The sequence below is a fragment of the Falco biarmicus genome, chromosome 2, assembly GCF_023638135.1.
Source record: "Falco biarmicus isolate bFalBia1 chromosome 2, bFalBia1.pri, whole genome shotgun sequence".
Classification (NCBI taxonomy): Eukaryota; Metazoa; Chordata; class Aves; order Falconiformes; family Falconidae; genus Falco; species Falco biarmicus.
In genome coordinates, this window is record NC_079289.1 from 28,864,319 (window position 1) to 28,886,834 (window position 22,516).

General features: G+C 47.9%; 1 protein-coding gene across 1 annotated transcript in view; it reads right to left on the bottom strand.

Annotated features, from left to right (window-relative positions):
• LHFPL6 (LHFPL tetraspan subfamily member 6) overlaps positions 1 to 8,394 on the bottom strand; it is a 144,842-nt gene extending 136,448 nt beyond the window's left edge. The window contains exons 1-2 of the mRNA XM_056329722.1: positions 8,125 to 8,394; positions 5,131 to 5,686 (exon numbers count right to left, since the gene is read on the bottom strand). Of these exons, the coding sequence (XP_056185697.1) occupies positions 5,131 to 5,515 (385 nt within the window). The 5' untranslated portion in view covers positions 5,516 to 5,686; positions 8,125 to 8,394. The remainder of the gene's footprint in view (positions 1 to 5,130; positions 5,687 to 8,124) is intronic.
• Between the last annotated feature and the right edge of the window lie 14,122 nt (positions 8,395 to 22,516).

Here is a 22,516-nt window from a genome sequence, read left to right on the forward strand (position 1 = left end):
ATTTTCTGAAACATGTCTTCAGTGACTCTATATACATTTTAGACCTTGATCATCTCACCTGCAAAGTCAGATCGAGCCATTAATATATTAACAACTTGCAGATCTCCTTTGGATCTGTCTCTTTAAAATCTCCAGCCCAAAGTATCAAAGGCTTTCTCTAAGATTTCAACACAGACAACACAGAGCCATCAACCCATACTCAGTGCTCTCCTGATCTTGATGGAGTAATCCTTATTATTCTGCCTGCACCCAGCAAACACTTGCCCTGAGCACCCTATGGGTGATGGAAACTATTATGGCCACTATTGGCATAGGACACTTGGAGAAGGATTCTCCAGCAATTTCATGTTGTGCTGAGACCCTTTTCCAGAATGCCACTTTTTTTTTTTTTTTTTTTGGAGACAAAATCAGAAGTTGTTAGGTTCTGTGTCCCCTTTTTCCTGAATAACCAAATGCTCCTTTCATCACCCCCTACTTCAAGAGGTCCCTAGACTTCCTAACCAGCAATTCAAGGACCATAGTTTCAGGAATTTCAGCACTTCTGTGAGACACAAGAGAAGTAAGATAGAGCAATGAGGAGAGGAAGAGAAGGCGCTGCTGAAAACTTTTCTTATTTACTGAAGGGAGTAGCAAATCTTCTGCTTTACTTGAGTACAATCAATGAGCAACCAGTACTTAAGATGATAGTACAGACCACATGGCTTGTACTATCATCTTAAGTACAGATTGCTCATTTCTAACATGCCACAGTGTCAGGTTCAGAAAAGTGTCTAAGTCAGTAGGTTGTTTTCATGCTTTGTTCCCTTGGACTCATACCCCTCTGAGCTTGGCTTAGCTGTTCTTTACAACCAAAGGGAGTTCTGAGCTAGTGCAGATTTCATCTGTAATTCCTGCGTGCTGACCATTCATAGGAAAAGCTTCACCTTGCCAGCATAACGCTCTTTAAATTGCACCCTTGCAATACTCATGTCTTTTGATCCACTGCCTCTCATAAAACTAGCTAACCTTTAAGTTCATTATGTTCCTAAAATTATTGCTATGTTCTTAAAATCATTGCTCTGCATTCAGAGAGTAAAACTATTCACCAGATTAGTATTTCATATCTCAGCTACCTACCTGCAAATTTCTAGGCTCCCCATTTAAGTGGAATTGACTTGCTACCGCACAGTGAAAAGAAGATCAATAATTACAGATTCCAATTTTCCATAGATTTGTTAAACTTCACTTCCTGCTATCATACCCTCAATAGTTATGGTCAAAGATACATCCTTGCAATCTGTTCTAGCTACATTATATAAGCCTCAGTCTTCCAAACATTCAAAGGAAACCAGCTGGAAACACTGCACTTACTGTTATCAGTAAAGACTGTATCCATCTACATAACTGTGCCCTCAAGAGGTTACAGACAGCATAACTTTCACCTCAGTTGTCAGTTCTTCAAAGCAATCCAACAGAAATGACTGTGAAGCATGTTCTGAAACACCAGAACAGCAGTCTGCCGGTCATGGACTGCAGACTGCTGACAACCACTGCAGAAAGTGCTGGCCTTGGAGCATTGGCTACTTCTTGTCACCCACCACCAAAATGGCTTTGAAAAATCTAAAAATAGCATTGTTTTTCACATAAGCAATTACTGTAACGGCTACAGAGCTGCCATGTGATCATGCATGGGAAAGGAAGCAGTTCCCATAATCACAAAGGGGAAGAAAAGTCTATGATGCAATCTTCCTACTAAGAACAGAAACTCGGCATGTATCATCCCAGCATCATCTTAAGATACATGTATGCTCTGTAGCCAGGATCATCCAAAATAGTCAACACAGCCTGAGTACATAAGATCAACCAATATCTAAAGAGCCCTTCTGACTCTGCATGGATCTGCAGTTTCTTGCAGGTTCTGCCATTCAAATTTTATGAGAAGAGCAGATTTATGGTATAAGCACTTATGAATAATTCACTCCCATTAGTTGCCACATACAACTTGGGGAAATCCCAGCTGTAAAACCTTGGCACCGTTTAGCTAGTGCAAGCTGCACGACTTTTATATACAGGTGTTATTCCACTGACCTACTTGGAGTTAGTTACTCCTCCTTTGCACTGCTAGAAAAGGATCAGGCTGCTTACCACCTCTGGTAAGCAAACCTCTCTGCCACCTCTTCACAGCAGTAAAAATGCTTATAATGTTGGAGTAAGTTAGTTTTAGCAACCTTAGTGCTTTGGCTCACCACAGCTTCAAGGGCTTGTACATCTCACCCACCCTTGGGCCTCCCGTAATATTCTGTTGTCAATTGGCTTAGCTCCTCATCAAGTCTGTGTTTTTAAGTCATGTTGAAAAAATTGCTTGGACTCTAAGTTAATGGAACACCACTAAAGCCATAAACTAGCTATACAGAGTACGTCTTTAAGCTGGTTTCTAAGTTCAAGAGAAATAATTCCAACACTCATCCTCCACCACCGGAGCAGGAACCACAACAGGGCATCAGTGCAGGCAACTCAGATGAAAAGAAACAGAAAGTGAAACCACCTAGCCATCTCCTTGCCCTAACACTGAGGATGAATTAATAGCATCACTCAGTGGGCTCCTTATTTCCTCAGGCTTTTTCTTCACATAAAGATAGGAGGGTGGTTTTTTTTTCCCAATCAAAAAAAGAAATATTTGTGAGGGTTTCATTTGGTTAGATCTCCAAGTGGAGGCCAATTAAAATGACAATCACTGTACTGCCACTGAGCCGTATTCAAAGCACACATTGCGGTATGTAACTAAACCTGCCACTGTAGTACAGGGAACAAAGAGCTGACATTGCCGGTTAGCAAAGAAGGCGAACAGCTCGTGGCTATCTTGACATAAAACAACCTAATAATTATAGTGCCTAAGTTAGACATTTGAATAAATGTAGTCATGTCATTTAAACAATGAAGCTGTACTGATTTATTGCAGCTAAGGATCTGATTAAGGATGTAAGGATCCGATCTTTACCCTAATATGACCCTTCAGCTCATCCCAATTATTGGCTTTCACAACCTGGCCTCTCCCTCATGTCTCCAATGTTGGGTTTTAAGCAGGTTAAGAAATGACGGGTTCTCATTTCCTTCATTTCTTACACACTTCCAGCAGTGCTGAGTGAAATGAGAGACAACCATAAAAGCCACTAGAGGGGAAAATTAGACATGCTGTGTAACTAATTTCTGAACTGTAAGCAAAGTTGTTGGCAGTTCTCGTTACATATCACCAGTTCACCTTTCTTTGAATTGTCATCTACCAAGGACAAGCACTACCTGCTCACACCCTTCCAGGTGGGGTGGGGTGCTGCCTGGTCAGCTGGGACAAGCTCCAGAGGTAGCCATGGTATGGTCTGGAGAGAACTCTCCCCTCCTTGCAGAGGAGCCATCATCCTACTTCCGAGAAGGGTACACACCTTCAGCCCACTCCAGTCATGGGGGAGCGGGGCTCCAGTCGCCCACCCACTACTGGAGAGGCTGTATTTGCTGGAGCGGCTGTAAGCAGACACAGGCACAGCCGGCCCCGCTCCATGGGCAGGCAGGGGAGCACGGCTGCAAGAAAGGGGCCAAACACAAATTGAAACCAGATGAGCCAAGCCAGCAGTTGGAAAGAGGGGGGTGGTTAAAGCACAAGCCCGTGATGACTCTAAGTGAAAATAGCCAGACCAAGCCAGCTCGCAGAGTGTCACCAAACCGAAAATCCCCTCCACCGCCTGGCTGCCCAGCCGGCATTGTACTATGGAGCAGGCTTCAAGAAGCAGCAGCTCCCAGCAGTTAACTCTCCAGCAGCTGCTGCACTTTCAAATTGTCAGCCAGATTAAACACAGGAATGCCTGTGCATTGCAAAGCTGAGGGAAGGGTGAAGTGACAGGGTCAGCTTGCTCTGAAGTACAGAAACTACTCAAAGAGTTGGAGGTAGGGCGCCCTGTGGCCAAGGGGGAGCTACGCTGGCATCACCATCGTGGAAGCTTGCCACAGGGCCCTTTCCTTCTTCCCTTGGCCGTCTACCCTGCACTGGACAGTAGTGGGGTTTTTGTCTTGTGCTTCCTTAGGGCTGCAGACTCGGCATGTAGCTGGACTGCCCTTGCGGGACAGGTTTCTGTTCGGAGGGGAGAAAGGCAGGAGTCCCGCTGCTGCCTGCTACTCTGGGGCATGAGCTGGGGTGCCTGGCTGGGACCAGATGCTGCAGGGCACCTGAAACACCGGTGCCTGTGCTGCCCCAGCACCCAAAGCTCGGGAAAACACATCCCCTTGTGAGAGTGAGTGCATGAGGGTGGGGGAGAGCTTGTACCAGGCAAAAGCGAGTGCCACTGAGCCACATGTCACTGATGACAAGAGAGTGATGACTTACTGGGAAAACTGCCCTATAAAAAACACACTTGAGGATCCTGTTTATTGTCTCATACCCTTAAAATACTCCACAATTACAAATACTCCATACAATTACCAGCTAAAAAAAGAATGGAGGTAATTCTCCCACACACTGTCTAGCCCATGAACTCAACAAACATGCGGCAGCATCAGCAGGTAGCATGGGGTCAGACAGCCCAGTGGGGCCTCCTGGCAGATGCTGGGCTACCTCCACCAGGAACAAACAATCCCCACTTCAAACCTGGGCCACAGACTTTTTACCAGATCCACGCAGCCACAGAGAGCAGAGGTGGAGGGAGCTCTGCCAGTGATGGGGGTAGGAAGGAGAAAGAAGAGAGTGTTATGTGTTGTTCCCACATAACAGCCTCTCCTCTGCAAAATCATGATGCTCCACGAGGCTCTGCAGCCTCCATGCTTCTCCAGGTACCTCCATCCCAGCGATCTCTGCTGGAAACTACAGCACCACAAACTGCTGCAAAGATGCTGGACCACAGAAGTCAACTTGCCACACAACTCTCAAAAGTTGCACAATGACCAGACAGGTACTTAAGCACCAGAGAGCGACCACAGGCAGCTGTAGCTCTGGGCCATGTTCAACCATTCAGACAACCAGTTCAACCATCAAGGGACCCCAGTGTGTCTCCCTCACTAGCAGGAAGTTTGATTCACCCCCTCCTCATCCCAAAGCACCAGAAGAATCTCCACACATGTAAACCATTAGCCTGGACACCCCCATCCCCTCCCCACATAAGCACTTACCCCCCAGGAACTGGATGCCTCCTGCCACCCTTCCCACGGTCCTGGAGATGAGCTCAGACACGCAGCAGCCCATGAGTGCCGTCAGGGCCACCAAGAGAAGCAGCCCACAGCCAAGGCCCGTCACCACCGTGCAGATCCTCCACTCGGCGCTCGGGATGGCCTGGAAGGAGGCATAGCGGCCACACTGCTCCACCATCACAGTCGTCTGGCGGCTCTCGTCCCGCACCGGGTAGGAACACCTCCGGAAAGTGCCGAAGGAAACCGACTTCTCCAGCTGAGACCCCAAGAGCCAGTAGGGCATGAAGAAGCCCACGCAGGAGGTGGCAGCGCAGAGGAAGGAGAGGAAGGCCCAGACGATGCCGGCACAGGTGAGGCTGGATGCCATTTTTGTATCTGCTCCAAGGCCCCTCGCGATGGAGAGACAGAAAAGCAGCTGTGTGTTTCAGAGGTTTATGTATAATTCAGAGTCTCTCAGCCTTGACAAATCCCTGCGCTGGGAGAAGCTTGGATCCTAACAGCCGGGTGGATGTTTCCTCCCATCATGAAGTCAAAGGTCCTTAATTAAATAGCAATACACAAAAAAAAAGGGAGAAAAATACAAGTTCAGTAATACCGACACTAGAAAAAAATGTTTGTCTGCCAGAGTGTTTTCCCTTCCTACAGGACTTTTCATTAAGACATCTAACTTTTCTGTTCCATCCTTGCAAGCAGCCACTAGAATCGCTGTCAGCGATACCAGCTGCCGGGGGCGGTGGTGGGAGGCAGCCCGGCCGGCACAGCCAGGAATGCTCTGCAGCCACCTTCAGGGGCTCCCCATGTACTTGCCTACTCACTTTTCTGTACCGTACATCTTAATCTTTCCCGTACCGACAGAGAAAAAAAGGTGAGGTCTCATTTACCCTTAGCTAGTCAGGCCGTCCTCCTGCAATGCCTGGGGAAGGTACTTCACATTATACATGGCCCCACAGCTTCAGCGCAAAACCACCTGCAGTGCCAAAGCCTATTCAAGATCAGACCCTTGTGGCAGAAGTAAACCTCATTAACACCCCCGAGAGAAGTATTATGAGCTGACATTTTTTCCAGCACTCCTTTAAGTTGTTGGCATCCCTGTGCAAAAGGAGCCTTTTATCACCTGATGTCCAAAAGTACCAGGAGCCCCAAATCCAGATGGGCACCTGCTAGGTGAAGGTATTGCCACATCTTTTGGATTCACTCCCACACAATCTCAAGCAGCATATGATTAAAACACGGGGGTGTCTCATAATATTCCTGCTTGCACTCAGCCCAGTTCCTTGTCTTCTTTGCCTCTTTCCAGCTCAAACCCAGGAGGCTTAATCACACTGCATCCTTCTCCGACAGCTCCCAGCCTCTAAGCTCACAACCAGTGTGACCAAGTGCATTTGACTGTCATAGAAACCTACAAGCTGCTTCCCTGAGACTGGGGGTGTATTTCTGGTTAAATCCTGGCTGGATCACTACTCCAACTGCCTTTGTAAATTTATGATCATTTCTCACAGTTGCTGCCAAACTAATTCCGATAGCTATTTACAGCTTTTTTTTTTTTCTAAACGTGATCAGATGCCAATCAGTGAATTCAATTCACGTACAAGCAATAAAATTAATACTCCTTCAGCACAAGGAGGGAATGCAGAGAAAGAGCCTGTAAGTGAAATTAAGCATGTGCACCACAAGAAAGTTTTGTTTACTTTTAAAATGCTAAGAAAACTCTTCTATAATGTTAAAAAAAGGCCTATGCTGCTACTCAAGAAGTATACACCTATCTACTTGTAGCCTAGCTGCACAAATAAATGCCTTTCAACCTGCAAAACACCAAACCCCTGGGAATAAAAACTTGGCAGATGGGCACAGGGTGCCTCCGTCCCTCCAGAGGCACCTTCTGGAGAAGAATCTGCCCTTGTCTTGGCGTGGCACCAACTGTCTAAGGCAAAGTGGGTCACTTGGGGAAGACCTTTCCCTGAATCGGGGGAGGAGGTACGGCTGGAAATAGGGGACAACATGGAAGCTTCCAGGGGCAGGACCCTGCAAACCCGCCGGCTCCAGCGGGGCAGCTGCTTTGCCTCCCCGGGGGCTGCCAGCCCACAGCCGGGGCTTCTCTCCGAGGAGGCGGACTCGCCCCTCCGGCCTCGAAACCCCGCTCCCCCCCCTCCGGGGGTAGGAGGGGGCGGCGGAGAGATCCGGCTTCCCCCGAGGGAAGGCGGCGGCCGGGAAGCAAAACTCGCCGGGGTGATGCGAGGGGAAGGTGCGGGGCGCCGCGCCCGCGGGGCCGGGGGGTGGGGGGGGACCGGGAGGGGCGGGCTGGGATGCAGGGGCTCCGGGAGGGCCAGGCTGGGAGGGGAGGGGGTCCTGGAGGGGCAGGCTGGGAGGGGAGGGGGTCCTGGAGAGAAAAGGGTGTGCGGCCGGGGAAGGGCTGGAAAGGCAGAGATGCAGGGAGGGCAGGGGACCCGGGGGCAGGGAGGACGGAGAGCAGGGAAAACAGTGGGGGGCGGAAAGGGAGAGCGGTCCAAGGTGGCAGGGAGATCCGGGAAGGACGGGGGCCCGGGAGGGGTAGGATGCGGGAAGGCAAAGGTATGGGAGGGCTGGGGATCAGGCAGGGGAAGGGAGCCTGGAGGGTCCGGTGGAACGGGCGAGGGATGCGGCCGGGCAGGGTGTCGGACCGGGAATGGGGATCCGAGAGGGGAAAGGGGTCGGTGGGTGCAGTGGATGTGGCCGTGCAGGGTGGGTAGGGGTCGGGCAGGGGAAGGACGCTCTGAGGGCTCGGGGATACGGAGTCGTGCAGGGGATGCAGCGTACCGGGATCGCGGCAGGGCAGGGGTCCGGGAGAGGAAGGGGGCGCCGGAGGTCCGGCAGGGCAGGGTATGCAGCAGCCCAGGGAGTGCGGGAGGGCGGGGGCCCGGGAAGAGGCGGGAGGACAGGGGGTCCGGGGGTGCCGGGATGGGGCCGGTCAAGGTGCCGGGGAGGCGAAGGGCTACTTACTGACAGGCCGGGCGCGGGGGCTGCCCGCCGCGGCTGCCGGGAGCACATGGGCGCTGAGCCGGGGCGCGGGGCTGGCGGGTGGCGGCCGCCCCAAGCGACTCTCCCCGCGGTCCCGGCGCGGAGGCGACGCGAGCGCTCCGAGGCGGGCGGGACCGGGACCGGGACCCTCCCCAGCCCGGCCCGTCCTTCCCTCCCTTCCTCCGCACGTTCCTCTCTCCCCCTGTTTGATTACTCGGGAGGCAGCGCACTCCGCCGCCTCTCCTCCCCCTTCCCCCGCCGCCGCCTCCCCGGGCGGGACCCGCCGCGGACGGCGCAGTTGCGGGGCCGCGGACGGGGCCAGGGGCAAGGGGCCGGGCGGCGGCGGCGCCGGTGGGGGGGAGCGGGGGGGGGGGGGGCGCGGCGGTGCCTCCCCGAGCCCTCCTGGGGGAGGGGGGGTGGGATGTCCCGCTCCCAGAGCCCTCCTGGAGCTGGGGCGGTGGGTGCTGGCTCCCCGAGCCCGACGGCGGCTGGGGCGGTGGGTCTCGGTTCCCGGGGGCCAGAGCGGTGGGGCCGGAGCGGTGGGGCCGGGGGCGGCGGGGAGCGCTGCGGTGCCGCCGGGCTCCGCTCTGCCCGCCGCGGCTGCCGCCGGGGAGCGAGGGGCGGTGGAGCCGGGGACGGAGGGGAGGAAAGGAGGAAAAAGCTGGCGGGGAAGGCGCGTTAGAAGGGAAGGGAGAAGGCCGGAACCCTTACATGGGGAAAATATGGGCTACCTCCCGATGGTGTGCGAGAGATAGGAGTGTGTGTGTATGTGTGCGTGTGTGTGTGTGTGCCTGCATGCGAGCTGCTGATCCAGCATTTTGATCGCAACAGTTCGGGAGCTGGTCTACAGCGAGAGCAAATGTGACCAGAGTACCAAGCAGCTCATCCCTCCTGGGTTAGGTCAAGCGGAGAGGCGTGAGCTCCGGTCCTTTCCCAGGGTGTCTTCAGTGGGAAAGTTCTGGGGAGGGGTTGCTTTCTGGGGCTGAGGAGGGATGGTGCACACAGAGCCTCTGGGAGAAAGACAGATTTCCTATTCTGCTTTTTCCTCTCTGCCCTACAGCTTGAATAAATTCCTTCAGACAGGAGACAATTTTATGCCAGGTTTAAATTATGTCAGCACCAGACATGCAAAACCTCTTTGGTAATGTTTCTTTTACAGTCCTGGAACATGACATGAGATTTAAGTACTGATCATTAATATTATTAATGCTAAATGGAAGTGAGGTTTATTGCACTCAGTCTGTGTTTACACCATTTAATAGTAACAACAGTCATGTTCAGAATTAAATTACAAAGCCACTTTATTGGTGGGGTTTTTTTTTTAAATAAGCCTTTTCATGTTTTCCCCATAATGCCAAGTCTTAAAATCGGAACAGTGCCGAAAATGTGTATTTTCTCAAGGGATAAAAAAATGGATTGGAAAGTATCTAGCAAGATCGAGTTTTCCATCCTAACATTTCAAGTGTATTCTTTGAGGAAAAGTGCTTCAAATCAAAGTAGGTTAAATACAGGCTGGGTGCTAAAATGTATGCAATAATGTGCTTCACAAGGAAGACACACCCCCCAACACATGCGTGCCCCCCGACTACCTCTAGGCTACAACCACCTAGTATGCATCTATATTAGCAAATAATGTGGATCGATCTGATCCAACCAGTTGGTGCTGAGGACCTGAATGATGGTCACGCTTTCCCATGTTTTTTTTTTTTCAAATGCAATCCAGCCTGGGTCTATGGACTGAGGGCCCCGTCAGCACTCAGGACACGTCAGATGCACTCCTGGCGCCTGTCTTCTGCTTTGGTGCCATCTGCATCTACTTTGTGCAGTCCCCACTGCTGGGTAAACCAGAATGTGGTAAATGAGGATGATCTGGAGATTCACTCCAAAAGCATGCCCCTGATCCACACCAAAACATGGATGTGGATGTGCCCATGGGGTGGCTGACAGAAGGGGAGCTGAGCTGCTGTGACTTTCCCAAGGCTGAGAGCTGGAGCCTGCTCTGCAGCATACCATTCTCGCACCCTCCCCTCAAATCAGCCTCCTGCCTGGTGCCAAGCCTCCACTCTGGAGAGTGCACCAGCTCTGAGGTCTCCACTTCTGCAAGGAGCTATGCACTTCTTGATGAGTGTAGGCTCTTCATTTACTGTTCTCATGCCTTTACTTGGCTCAGTCAGGTGTTTTACCTCCTGCTGTTCATTTTATCAATACCTGAAATGACAGGGATACTAAGCTAACTACTAACTAACCACTAAGCTAACGTTGTGATGTTTGAACTGCACTCTTGGTGTAAAAACAAGAACTGAGTACTGTTACTAAATCTGCAATTGTTTAAAGACCCAGTCTGACTTTCTTTCCTTAGCCAAGGGCCTCAGTTGTAATGAAACTGTGATAAATGTGTCTAAATTAGGCAAGCGGTGGGATTAGGCATGGGTAGAAATTGCTTGGCAATAAAATGACTGTGGAAAAACTTCTGTTTCACACATGTAAACAGTTTCTCAGTTAAAACTGGCTTTGTAAACCTAGGGAGAAGCAAACAAGTATGGATTTTTTCATGCAATTTATCTCTTCTATGGTATATGCCAAGGTCCCCAAGTCAGTGTTTGCTTTGCTAATGGTATATCTACAGCAGTTCATTTACTTCCCTTATATGGCCTTTACATTCACTCCCTGAGCTGCTGCCATTCTGCATTCCCTCAAGGAAACTGTATGCTGAATTCTGCATCTCTCCTGAAGCATCTTATCTTGCCAACTGTCTCTGAATGCCCCCACAGGCTGGCTGCATGACTTAGTCACTTGTAGGGAAATAAGCTTTATTTCACAGTCCATTTTCTGAGAGAAAAGGAGTTTTGTTTTGCTTAGAAAAAAATTAAACACATTGTATGTCTAAGTAAACATCCAAATTCTTACTCCATTTTTTTCCTAATGTTTATAGCTCGGCATGCTTCAACTGTATCAACTTTTGCTGCCCCTCTCAGGGAACAGCGTGTGTACAAGTATTTTTACTGGGAAAGTTAGCCTAAATATTTCAAGTCACATCTAACCTGTCTGAAAGAAAAAAGGAGTTATTACTTGGTGCTTCAGGATCTGCAGTCTCTCTTGTAACCACAAAAGCAGAGAGACCTCCACAGAGAAGAGCCATAACAAAAGTCCTGGTCTCCAGGGTCTTGTCTATACTGAAATAGCAGCTGGTTTTAAAATTGGTTCTGGTGTTTTGAAATTTAAGAGAATCCACTTTTGAGAAGGCTTCAGAGACAGGTGAGGGAACCTGAGCCACAAATTCCACACTGTTGGAACCACTGGAAATCAGACTGGATCAAACACCCATGAATACTCTGTCAGAAAACCACCCTAGCAGGGAGACAGGAAAATATACCTATAGATTTTACCATTTCTTTTCTTTCCGATCCATTGACTAAGCTGCTGTTACAGCTGGGGCCCTACAGACTCGGTGGAGCTAATCAGCACAGCAGAATAAAGAGAGAAAACACTGTCACTGTACCTAAATCAATCCCGACCCGACTAATATACACATCATAGGCTTGGTCACAGACTTTCATTACAGCATATCCTGTAAGACAATCCACTGTCATATAAAATGCCATAGGGGAATACATATGTTCCCAAACCCCGAGGAAAATGAAGCAGCTACTGAACCTCCATCTCATTCTTCAGCCTTTGACAAGAAAAAGAAACAAGTATTTTTATCTTGCAGGCCACCATCTGGTTTTCTCTTGTGTGGTCCACAGGAGAGTGATCACACTGACATGGTTCCGAGCATCTTACAAAACTGGATCTTCAGGTCATGTCTGTACTCGATTTTAAATGAAAAAGGTGTTGGCACAACAATAGACTTGAGGCTACATACAGGGAGCAACAGAAAGTCAACCCAATTATTCAAATACAGTCACTGAAAACCAAACAGACAAGTACTGTTAAGGAAATCATCCGATAATTAATATATTTGCCTGAAATGATGTCAAATCTGCAGCAGCTGGAAAAAAACAACCAACTAAACAGGCAGAAAAAGAGAAGCCCGAGTCTAACACCTGCAAATTTCTCAGAGGAAGGTAAGAAAACAAATTCAAGTAAGAAAAAAATTCAAGTCACTAGATCCTAATACATCCGTAAGGTGTCTCTTCCAAGTCAAACACATTGCATGTTTTCTACTGTGGGTAGCTACTTAGCTCTAAACAAAAGACCCTCTCTCCACTTCCATTCCAATACTATATTAAGTACTTCTTTTTATGGTGGTTCCTTTGGTGGTAAACTTTATAAATCCCATTACTGATATTTCATAAACAGAGCATTTTCTGAAGGATAGTTGTCTTACTGGACGTAATACTGTCGCTACTAACGACAGTCTTCTAATCTCCAAATGTACATATAAATAACATGTCAATGTAAAACAAAAAAAGGAACCATCATTTACTATTTGCCATAAACATTCCTTGTGTTGTTTCATCTTTATGAAGTTACTACTCATCATCTATTGTATAAAAGCCACCAGGTGCTCTGCCTTTTGCAAGACTAAAATAGTAGCTACAGCAAATCAAGCTACTGATTATCTCTTTTGTGTCCTGTTGCTGACAAGCCTGGTGGCTGTGGGAGAGGCCGGGGAGGCTTATTCTGCACCAGCCCCACATCTGAAGGGAAGAATGCCTGTTCTGCCCTCGCAAACACTGCCAAGGTGACAGAGCTCTGGGATGACAGGTCCCAGACCCGTCCTCCTTCAACAGGGAATTGGCTTAACCCTGCATGAACCCTAGAAAAAAACATGTAGATGATTCCAATCCTAAATTTCCACTGTTCCCAAGTGAACTTGGAAAAATCAGGGATGTCTGGATGATGAATGAGCAATTTCCCAGGAAGGAATGCTCATCTACTGGTAGCTTATTTGCTGTGCCTATAGACCCAAAAAAATAATTTAATCATGGCATCTTATTTACCAGGGGATATCTGTTTGTCTTCCCTAGACACAGTTGAAGAAAGATGCTGGGAACATATAAAGAGCAGGTCTTGCCATGGTGTTTTAGAATCATAGACTCATTTAGTTTGGAAAAGACCTTTAAGATCATCAAGTCCAACCATTAACCCAAGACTGCCAAGTCTATCACTAAACTACATCCCTAAGCACCACATCTACACATTTTATAAACACCTCTGGGGATGGCGATTCCACCACCTACCTGGGCAGCCTGTTCCAACACTTAACCACCCTCTCAGTGAAGACATTTTTCCTAATGTCCAATCTAAACCTCCCTGGCACAACTTGAGGATGTTTCCTCGCACCCTGTCGCTTGTTATCTGGGAGAAAAGACCAACCCCCACCTGCCTACACCCTCCTTTCAGGCAGCTGTATAGAGCAGTAAGGTCTCCCCCCTGAGCTTCCTTTTCTCCAGACTGAACAGCCCCAGTTCCCTCAGCCGCTCCTCACCAGACTTGTGCTCCAGACCCTTCACCAGCTCCGTTGCCCGTCTCTGGACACGCTCCAGCACCTCAGTGTCTTTGTTGTGGTGAGGTGCACAAACCTGGCACGGTATTCGAGTTAAGGCCTCAATAACTTCCCTAACCCTGCTGGCCACACTATTCTTGATACAAGCCAGGATGCCATTGGCCACCTGGGCACACTGCTGGCTTATGTCCAGCGGCTGTCGACCAGCACCCCCAGGCCCTTTTCCACCAGGCAGCTTCCAGCCGCTCTGCCTCAGGCCTGTAGCATCGCCTGAGGTTGCTGTGACCCCAGCGCAGCAGCTCGCACTCTGTGGCGTGCCTGCTGAGAGAAATGAGATCGTTTAACAGCACATGCAGCAGTGCGAAGGTTTTTATTTTTAATTTAAAGCCTCAATTAGGGATCGCGTTTCAGCTGCGAGTCACAATCTGAAAGCAGGGCCAGAAGCGCGCTGGTCCGCGGGCGAGCAGCGCGGCGGCGGCGGGAGCGGAGCGCTGCGCTGCTCCACAGTGACACTCGCTGGGCGGCCGGGCCGGGGAGCGGCACGGGGCAGCGGCGGGAAGCGGGGTCAGAGCGGGAAGGGAGCCGGGGCAGCGGCGGGAAGCGGGGTCAGAGCGGGAAGGGAGCCGGGGCAGCGGCGAGAAGCGGGGTCAGAGCGGGAAGGGAGCCGGGGCAGCGGCGGGAAGCGGGGTCAGAGCGGGAAGGGAGCCGGGGCAGCGGCGGGAAGCGGGGTCAGAGCGGGAAGGGAGCCGGGGCAGCGGCGGGAAGCGGGGTCAGAGCGGGAAGGGAGCCGGGGCAGCGGCGAGAAGCGGGGTCAGAGCGGGAAGGGAGCCGGGGCAGCGGCGGGAAGCGGGGTCAGAGCGGGAAGGGAGCCGGGGCAGCGGCGGGAAGCGGGGTCAGAGCGGGAAGGGAGCCGGGGCAGCGGCGGGAAGCGGGGTCAGAGCGGGAAGGGAGCCGGGGCAGCGGCGGGAAGCGGGGTCAGAGCGGGAAGGGAGCCGGGGCAGCGGCGGGAAGCGGGGTCAGAGCGGGAAGGGGGCCGGGCCGGGCCAGGCCGCCAGCGCGGGCGGCTCCGCGCCGCTCGGGCCCCGTGGCAATGGCGCGGGGTTTGCCCCTGCCCATCCCCCACCCCCCCGCGTTTGATGCGGGCTGCAGGCGGGGCAGGGCGTGTGTGTGTGAAAAGTGGGGGCAGAGCGCAGGGCTTGTTCCAGCTCTCCGCAAACGGAGAGGTTCGTACCGCCCTGGGGCCGCTGCCTTGAGGTCCCAGAGGTGCCTTTGCAGAACGTGCGACGGTGACTTGTGTGGCACCGTTTGTGTCAGCTGTGTGCGCCTGCGAAGGGGGTGCGAGCAGCGGCGCGTTCCTCCCCCTACCCAGCCTTCTGCCGCGCAGCTGGAGCTGAGCTGCCTCCCCCCCTGAGCCCCGGCAATCGTTTGCATCTAGGTCACCGTATCAGACGTATTCCCAAGGATGAGGCTAATGATTTCGGGTTTTTTTAGAAAGGAAAGCTGAACATCCTTTTGTTGGGGACAAACGCAAATTAATTTGCAACTCGAAGCTCGCTTCCTCACCATCACACCCCGAGGTTTGTACAGATCTCAGGTGCTCCGTGAAGACAGAACCTCTGAAATCTCACACAGATTCATTCATGGAAAAATTGTAAAGCCACCTGTTGTCAGCTGAAACCCAAACAGTACCCACTTTCTGGTATATCAGCGCCTGAAACATGTTCTCAGTGAGGGAAGAGCCTAGCTAATTTTTTTCAAACTCTCTAAAAGGCTTGTTAATAGGAAATCCAGTACATAGATAGCATTCATATACCTACATAGGCATGTGTTTATGTATTCTACATATATACCTATACCTCCACGTATTAAAAATACTGCACAGGGAGTACCTGAGACCCAGACTGGACCATAGAGCCCAGACTACCTGCCCTGCACTGTGCATGGGGAGCAATAGGCACCTATTGAATCATGTCCTGGACGCGTCTTGTGCTCACAGGGAAGCTGCAGCAGGCTGAAGAGAGATGCATCTTGGCCTGTGCGTCTCTGTTAATCTTTTGCTTCGGCCCGTGTTATCCTTCCAAATTACAAGTTGTTCTTCCGATGTCATTCAAAGGCATCGTTTCCTGTTTCCACCCAAAGCTGCCTGCTCTGGGAAGAGCTCTCAACTGCATGCGAGAGGGTTCTCTCTATATTATGTTTGGCAAAATAACCTAGTCATAGATTGTGCTTCTGCAATGTAACTACATATTTCAATATTCCTTTTCCCGATTAAAAAGCTAATTAGCAAGGTCGTTACAGTTGCCACTTATAAGGGGGAAGATAGTAATTCCATTAATGTGCTCACAGGAACTTCATTTATATTACCTCTTAACCTTTACAAGGATATGATCATTTCAATAATTAATTGCTTTTTGCCATTTAATTTGCAGTTTACCATTTTCAAGGGAAATTACCCATTAAACCAAGGCTTTTTTTTTTTTTTTTTTTTTAAATCGTTCACTCAAATAAGCTCTCCTTAGAGAAGCTAGATATTTGCTAAGCCACTTTCACATTTGAGAAGAGAGGACTCTGTCAGCGCTGCATATTAAAGAATGGCCCATCGCTCAGGCCTTTAACCATCTGGAGGAAAATGAGGCTGAATGGGGCTGAGGCAGTGATGAGGAGGGAATCAATTCTTATTCTCTTCCTCCACATTCAGAGAGGCAGTGTGTCCTTACTCTGTGATTGACATGGTGTGAGTTGTCTTTCCTCGTTCTTCACAACTATCTCGTTTCTTCAGCTGAAGTTAATTTATGCTGCAATACTCATCCATGAGTGCTTCTGTTAACTTCAGTGACTGAAAAAAGAAAGGAACTTTGGCTCAACCTTTTAAAACATAGAAACTCTATCCATGAATCACCAAGCACTTAAGCACATCTTCAAGTCAGCGCCTGACACTTTGGAGAACAGAGCTGAACACACTTATTCCTGCTCACACCTAAGCCTCTCATAAAACAACTATTCATTTCAATGAATCAGACACAAGCTAGCATCCCTGTGGTAGTGTGCTGGCATAATATCTCTGCTACTGATAATAGAAATTGTGTCCAAATCCCATCATGCTAAAAGAAAATTGGATTAATACTGGTATCTGAGAAGGTGAGTAATGCATCCCAAGTAGGCATATCTCTGATAGAGTGAAACACACACCTCTGAGAGATGGATTTGCATGGGAAGATGGAGAGGAGGTGACAAAATAAGTAGAGAAAGGAGAAGAGGAAACAGAAGAAGCAGGTATGAACTAGACTGGACCATTGATTTATGGATGAAAATCTAAAAGTTTTTCTGATTCAGGTGCAAAAATTAAACTAGCCCTTGGGCAGTTCTACCTTTGCAACTGGTAAGCCCATGATATGTCACCCAAAATGATATATGACTGGATGATATGTCACATGCCTACAGGCACCAAGTGGATCATTTTACTGTGAAAATAAGACATTTTATTTATTTAATTGTAAAATCAAGCATCCTGTGTTTTTTACATCCTTCCTCATGAGTATAAGGAGAGTCTGGGGTTACACCAGGATTCAAATGCAGTATTTTATTTCCACAGCACTGAAGCTGGGGCGTACTCTATTATTTTCAGAGAAGTCAAAAGCCACAGTCAGACCAATAGCGTTAAAAAAAATAAGTATATAGTCATATCCACACTTAATATTCAGAGCTCCCTATATCAGCAGTGGATCAGCAATCACACCACTGGTGAAGCAGCAAAATAATCTGCTTTTTGACCAGTGAAAAGAAAGCTTAGCTCTATGCCAGCATGAGCATTTCTTGCCATAAGCCTTCCACAGTGAGGCACAAACATTGCTTGAAGACAATCTGCTGATTTCTGCTGGTTAGCAGTGCAACCTGCAATCAGGTTAAGGCACCTGATGCTTCTCTTTAAAAGTTTTATTGTGCCTATATTATTAGGACTCTAAACTTTATCACATAAAAGGCTATGTATGGGATAGAAGTAGACAGAAGCCACTAATCATCAAAATTAAAGTTAAAATATCCTTTCAAAACCTCCAGACTGGCAGTTCACTCAACAAGACATTCGCTTTTTGTAAGGCAGGTGCTCTGCATGCACAACAATGTTTAAGGTGTCATTGTTCAAGGGAAGTTGGCAGTGAGGGGTGGTGTATACACAGGCTGATGATATTCTGAAGAGAGCTCTACCTGCATGGACAAGAAAGTCCTTGCTAGTTTGCATGCAAAAGGAAGCTTGGGGCCTATTCTGGGGAACTTGATAGTCTCTTGTAATTAATACTGTAATTGGAGGTTGCTGGAAATGCTCCTTGAGCTCCTGCCAGGGAATGTAAGTGTTTCACAAAGCTGTTGATGCTGTGCTGTACACCAGCTGAGCCAACCTAGTCGGCTGTAGTAGATGCCAACACAGAACCCCTGCACTGGCAAAACTCTCATCTGGGCAGCAAAATGCACAACACCTTTTCCTTTCAATGTCATCACAGAGCGATATCAGTACTATCCAGCCATCTGACAGCTGCATCACCCAGGGTGGCAAGGCTGAGCTGTCCTCCCTCTGCATTTAAAAGCAGACAGTCCATCACTGTGCTCCCACCTGCAGTCTTGCAGCCACCCAGTGGACCTGGGACAGGCTAGGTCACTAACAGCCTGCTGTACTTGGCAGAGCTGCCCAGACTCATTCCAGCCTCACTATTTCAGATTGCAAATGGATAAATATGTACCAGAGATACCAAAGTTTCCTTTTAGTTTCCTGGTTCTTGCTTCCTATGACCCTTGCCTTCCCTTGGGGACGTAATTATTGGCTTCCAGTGCATCAGTCACAGGGATGCCAGTCCTGTAATAATGCCATAAAGGCAGAAATGACCACCAGAAAGGGACGGCAGGTAATTTTAGTGAGAAACTGTAGGCTTTAACGTATTTCATCTGGAGGTGAGCGGGTCTTTGCAGAAAAATTGTTTGCAACTCATCTGCAGTGACTGCGACCAGTGTCAGCCATTAAGTAATAAGTTATTTTTATCCACTGCAGCTCTCCAGCATCTCCGAGGGTGATGGCATCTTGCCAAGGCTTTTGAAGGGCTGCATGAGCTGACACACAACGATGAATAGTTGAGGCAAGCCCGGAGGACAATTTTGAGTCAACTTTACAGAGGGAATCAAACCCAAGTATACCAGGTACCTCCACACTGGAGCTGCTGAGAAGTTGTTTTGCTTCCCTCCTGACAGATGTCAGAGAATGTGACTTCTGGAATTTTGGAAACTTTTACTTTTCCTGATGTAGCAATAAAGTTCCATTAAATTCACCCAAACCGAACTGTTATGAGCACTAGGGAAGCCTGTTTATGACACTCATACCTGTAACATTAGGTTTATGTTGTAATGCTGCTATGAACATCGCCATGATTGGCAATATTTTTGTGTTACTTGCACTAGCAGTATCCCTAAGGTGCAGTTTCACAAGACGATGGCTTTTGTGGTGAAACTGCCCCCTTTTGCCCCCATGCCACACCACTGCTTGTCCCCTCAAGAGTTCCTTGTGCCCTCATGGTTCCAGATTCACTTTTACCTGACAAAATTGTTAGCCGCCATTTAAAAGGGAAGTCCTGTCCCCCAAGTCTCCCTGGCCATATGCTCTTGTCCCTCCTGTGCCAATACAAATATTTGTGCAGGATTTGCTGGGTTAGCAAGGTGAGAAATTTATCTTCTACATTATGCAGCTACATCCCAAGGAACAGATACCAGATCCTGTATAGCAGTTACTAACGTGAAAGACTGTACCCTGGATAGTGACTATGGTAAAGAAATTGGCTGGAGCTGAGAGGAGCCAGTCATAGTACCCTGCCTGTGTGGCAGAAGTGTGTGTGTGGGTAGCTGCAAAAAGGGCAAGAGGGCAAAAGTTAAACAACAGGAGTTTAAAAGGAGCTTTGGAAAAGACAAATAGGCTTCAAAACAGAGACCAGCCAGTCAATGCAATAGAGAAAATGAAATGGAAAATGCTGCAAAAATGCATTTCATTATACCTTTTATTTCTATGACTATATTTATGCAACTCTTGTCCTGCCAAGTAGATTAATACTATCTTGGAATCTTGTATGAACCCTGAATGGCAGCAATATGTGCTACATTTATCACATGTCTTCAGCAACTTGAACTGTAAACACAACGTGGCCATAGTGGCTGGATTCTGGGAATAGCAAGAATTGCCTAAGCTTTGCAGGCATTTCAGTGAAGAATAGTTGTGTTTCATCACCAGCTGTGGGGCCTTATGGCAGTGGTCTGGATTTCCATTAAGCGGTCACAATGAATAGCCTGTTCACAGGAAACTCGCTGTAAAAGTCAAGGGAAGAAAAAACTAATAAGAGATTTGACTGAGATCCATAAGACAGAGACATTTGACTCACAGGTCTGGATTAAAATACAGCAGTTGGAGAAGCTGTTGAAAAAGGCAACCCTGTAAAGTTTGCAGAAGTTGTAGTCTTTGTTAAAACTCATGATGCTGATGTACTTAGTCAAAAGGCATTTTTCCTGATGCCATCATTCCAATGATTTATTAGACCTAGCTTTGGCTTCTCATAATCCATGTCATCATCTTCTCATGATCCCATAGATAGCCTTGTGTTGATCAGTTGATGTGAAGGCACTGCCTAGTAATTTAGGTATCATTCTCTAGATTTTCTTTGCTAGAGACTGATCTCAGCTGAGATCAGGACACAGTGAAGGGTACTGTTTCTTTGCCTGATGGTGAATAGTTGTAATTTTTGTTCATTTTTTGGGGTTACTTTTACTTCATCTGTAAAACAGAACACATTCCAGAGACTTTGACAGCAGGACATAGGTAGTCATTGCTGGAAGAGAAAAGAATAGCAAGTCTGGCATACACTGTTAGCATTATATCATGTGTTGCTCATGTCCTGCACATATTTTTGGCAAAAATATTCTTCTTCCTTGGTATATTGTTATTATAATGATAAGGATAATCTATATTACAGATCTCATTGGCATAATAATGAGCATATGCAAAGAAAGATAAGCTTTATACCTCAGCCAGAGACATAGTGTCACTAAGGTGATGCAGTTAGTCAGCCACAAGAAAATATTAGTTCTCCTGGTTCCACCATCTAATCCATTTGTTTCTTTTTTTCTGGGTGAAATTTGGGCCCTCACTGAAGTGAGTGACAGTGCCATGATCAATGCTATTGACCTTGTCGAGGATGTGGCCACGTAGTTGAGATGAACTCTTCCTTTGAGAAGTCTCACATTTTGTAGAGTCCTAGAGCCAAATATATTTAGACCAAACCATATTGGTTTTGCTGATACAATACTTCCCTTGAAAACAATGGTTGGGGTTTTTTTAGCAGGGGCTGAACAGGAAGATTTCATGGGTTTGGTAAGCATTAAACTGCACACTGTACTGCTAGCGTTATCTTTTCGGTGAGTTATAACAAACAGAAGTTTTACAGCTCCTCAACCAGGTGGCTGATTCAGCATCACATATATTATAGCCACTACTGCTGACTGGGAGGCAGGACAATAAATCCTCAAGTGAGATAGCATGAGCTAACTGAAAACTTCAGAACTATACATTCTTCTGGACCTTCAAGGGACACAGACAGATTTCACTACATGACTACAGGTTGCTGTCAGGGTGACCTTTGGCCAAATCACTCACATTCATACCTCAATTTGCAGAATGAGATCAACACTGTCTGAGCTTTTGAAAAATTGTTAGCTGAAGGAATGGGCTGATTTGGTCTGGTGAAAATTATCTACAATATTAACCTCTTGGAAAATAAAGCATAAAAAAATCCAGCTCTAATTGACTTAAAGACAGAACATTTTCCGTGCTTCTGCCTATCAGCTGGATTTTCTAGGCCAACTACAGTACAAAATTACATCAAAATGCTGGAGAAAACTGATGAATTTGATGGCAGAGAACTAGTGAAGAATGTAAGGCAGTGATGGGTTTCTTTTAGGGTATGTTGTGTGCAGTAAAGAGTCTGGCAGAGCCGAGTTCCTCATCTTCTATAGTGGCTGCAGCATAAAGGGCTGTACCTTCACAGGGGTGGCATAACTGAGCAGCAAGTCACTGCAGCCAGCTTCCTGCACATGCTCTTCATCACTGCATTTGAAAGCATCAGGGCCTGTAAACTGTATGTAATAGTAGCATTGTGAATTTATTTTTATCTATTACACTGTAAGAAAATAAAACTAATTATGGGCATTTTTTATATGACCTTCTACCGCCCTGACTTCATAATCCGCCCTGTTCCTATGTTCTCTGTGTATCATACTGAGGCAAGCTCTGCACTAGTCTATCCTTCCTTCCTTCCTTCCTTCCTTCCTTCTTTCCTGTTCCTCCCTCAACCTTTTCTATTATTCTTTTAATGTACTTTGCATTTTCTTCTTTCTTTATCATAAAACTCCTTTCTCACCCACATTTGCCTATGAGAACACCCACAGCAAGGGCTATTCCTCTTTCTCTGTATTTAAGAAAATATTTCCTTTATGCCCTGCTCTGTCACTCCTCTTTTGCTACAGGGTATGGAAATAGCAGCTCCAGTTACATCTTTGACCCCAGTCAACTTATTAATTCACTGGAGTTTTATTCTTACTTAGCCTTTTGAGGAGCAGATTCGGGTGACTACCATGAACCTTTTTGTCTTTGCTTTTACAAAGTACATGTACCTTCAAGGATTTGAAAGTACAATGGCGTTATTAGCTCAGGCTACACAGACAGCGGGTGGCATTCCACAGACCACACTCCTTGTTCTTCAGGCTACACTGTGGTCCTGTCTGTAGTGCACCAAATTAGTGTTTTGTGAACACTTTCACCAGCTGCATTGTGATAACTATTGTTTTGCTGTCTAGTCCTGGGGAAAACAAAAACAAAACCCAACATAATAGGGAATCGAG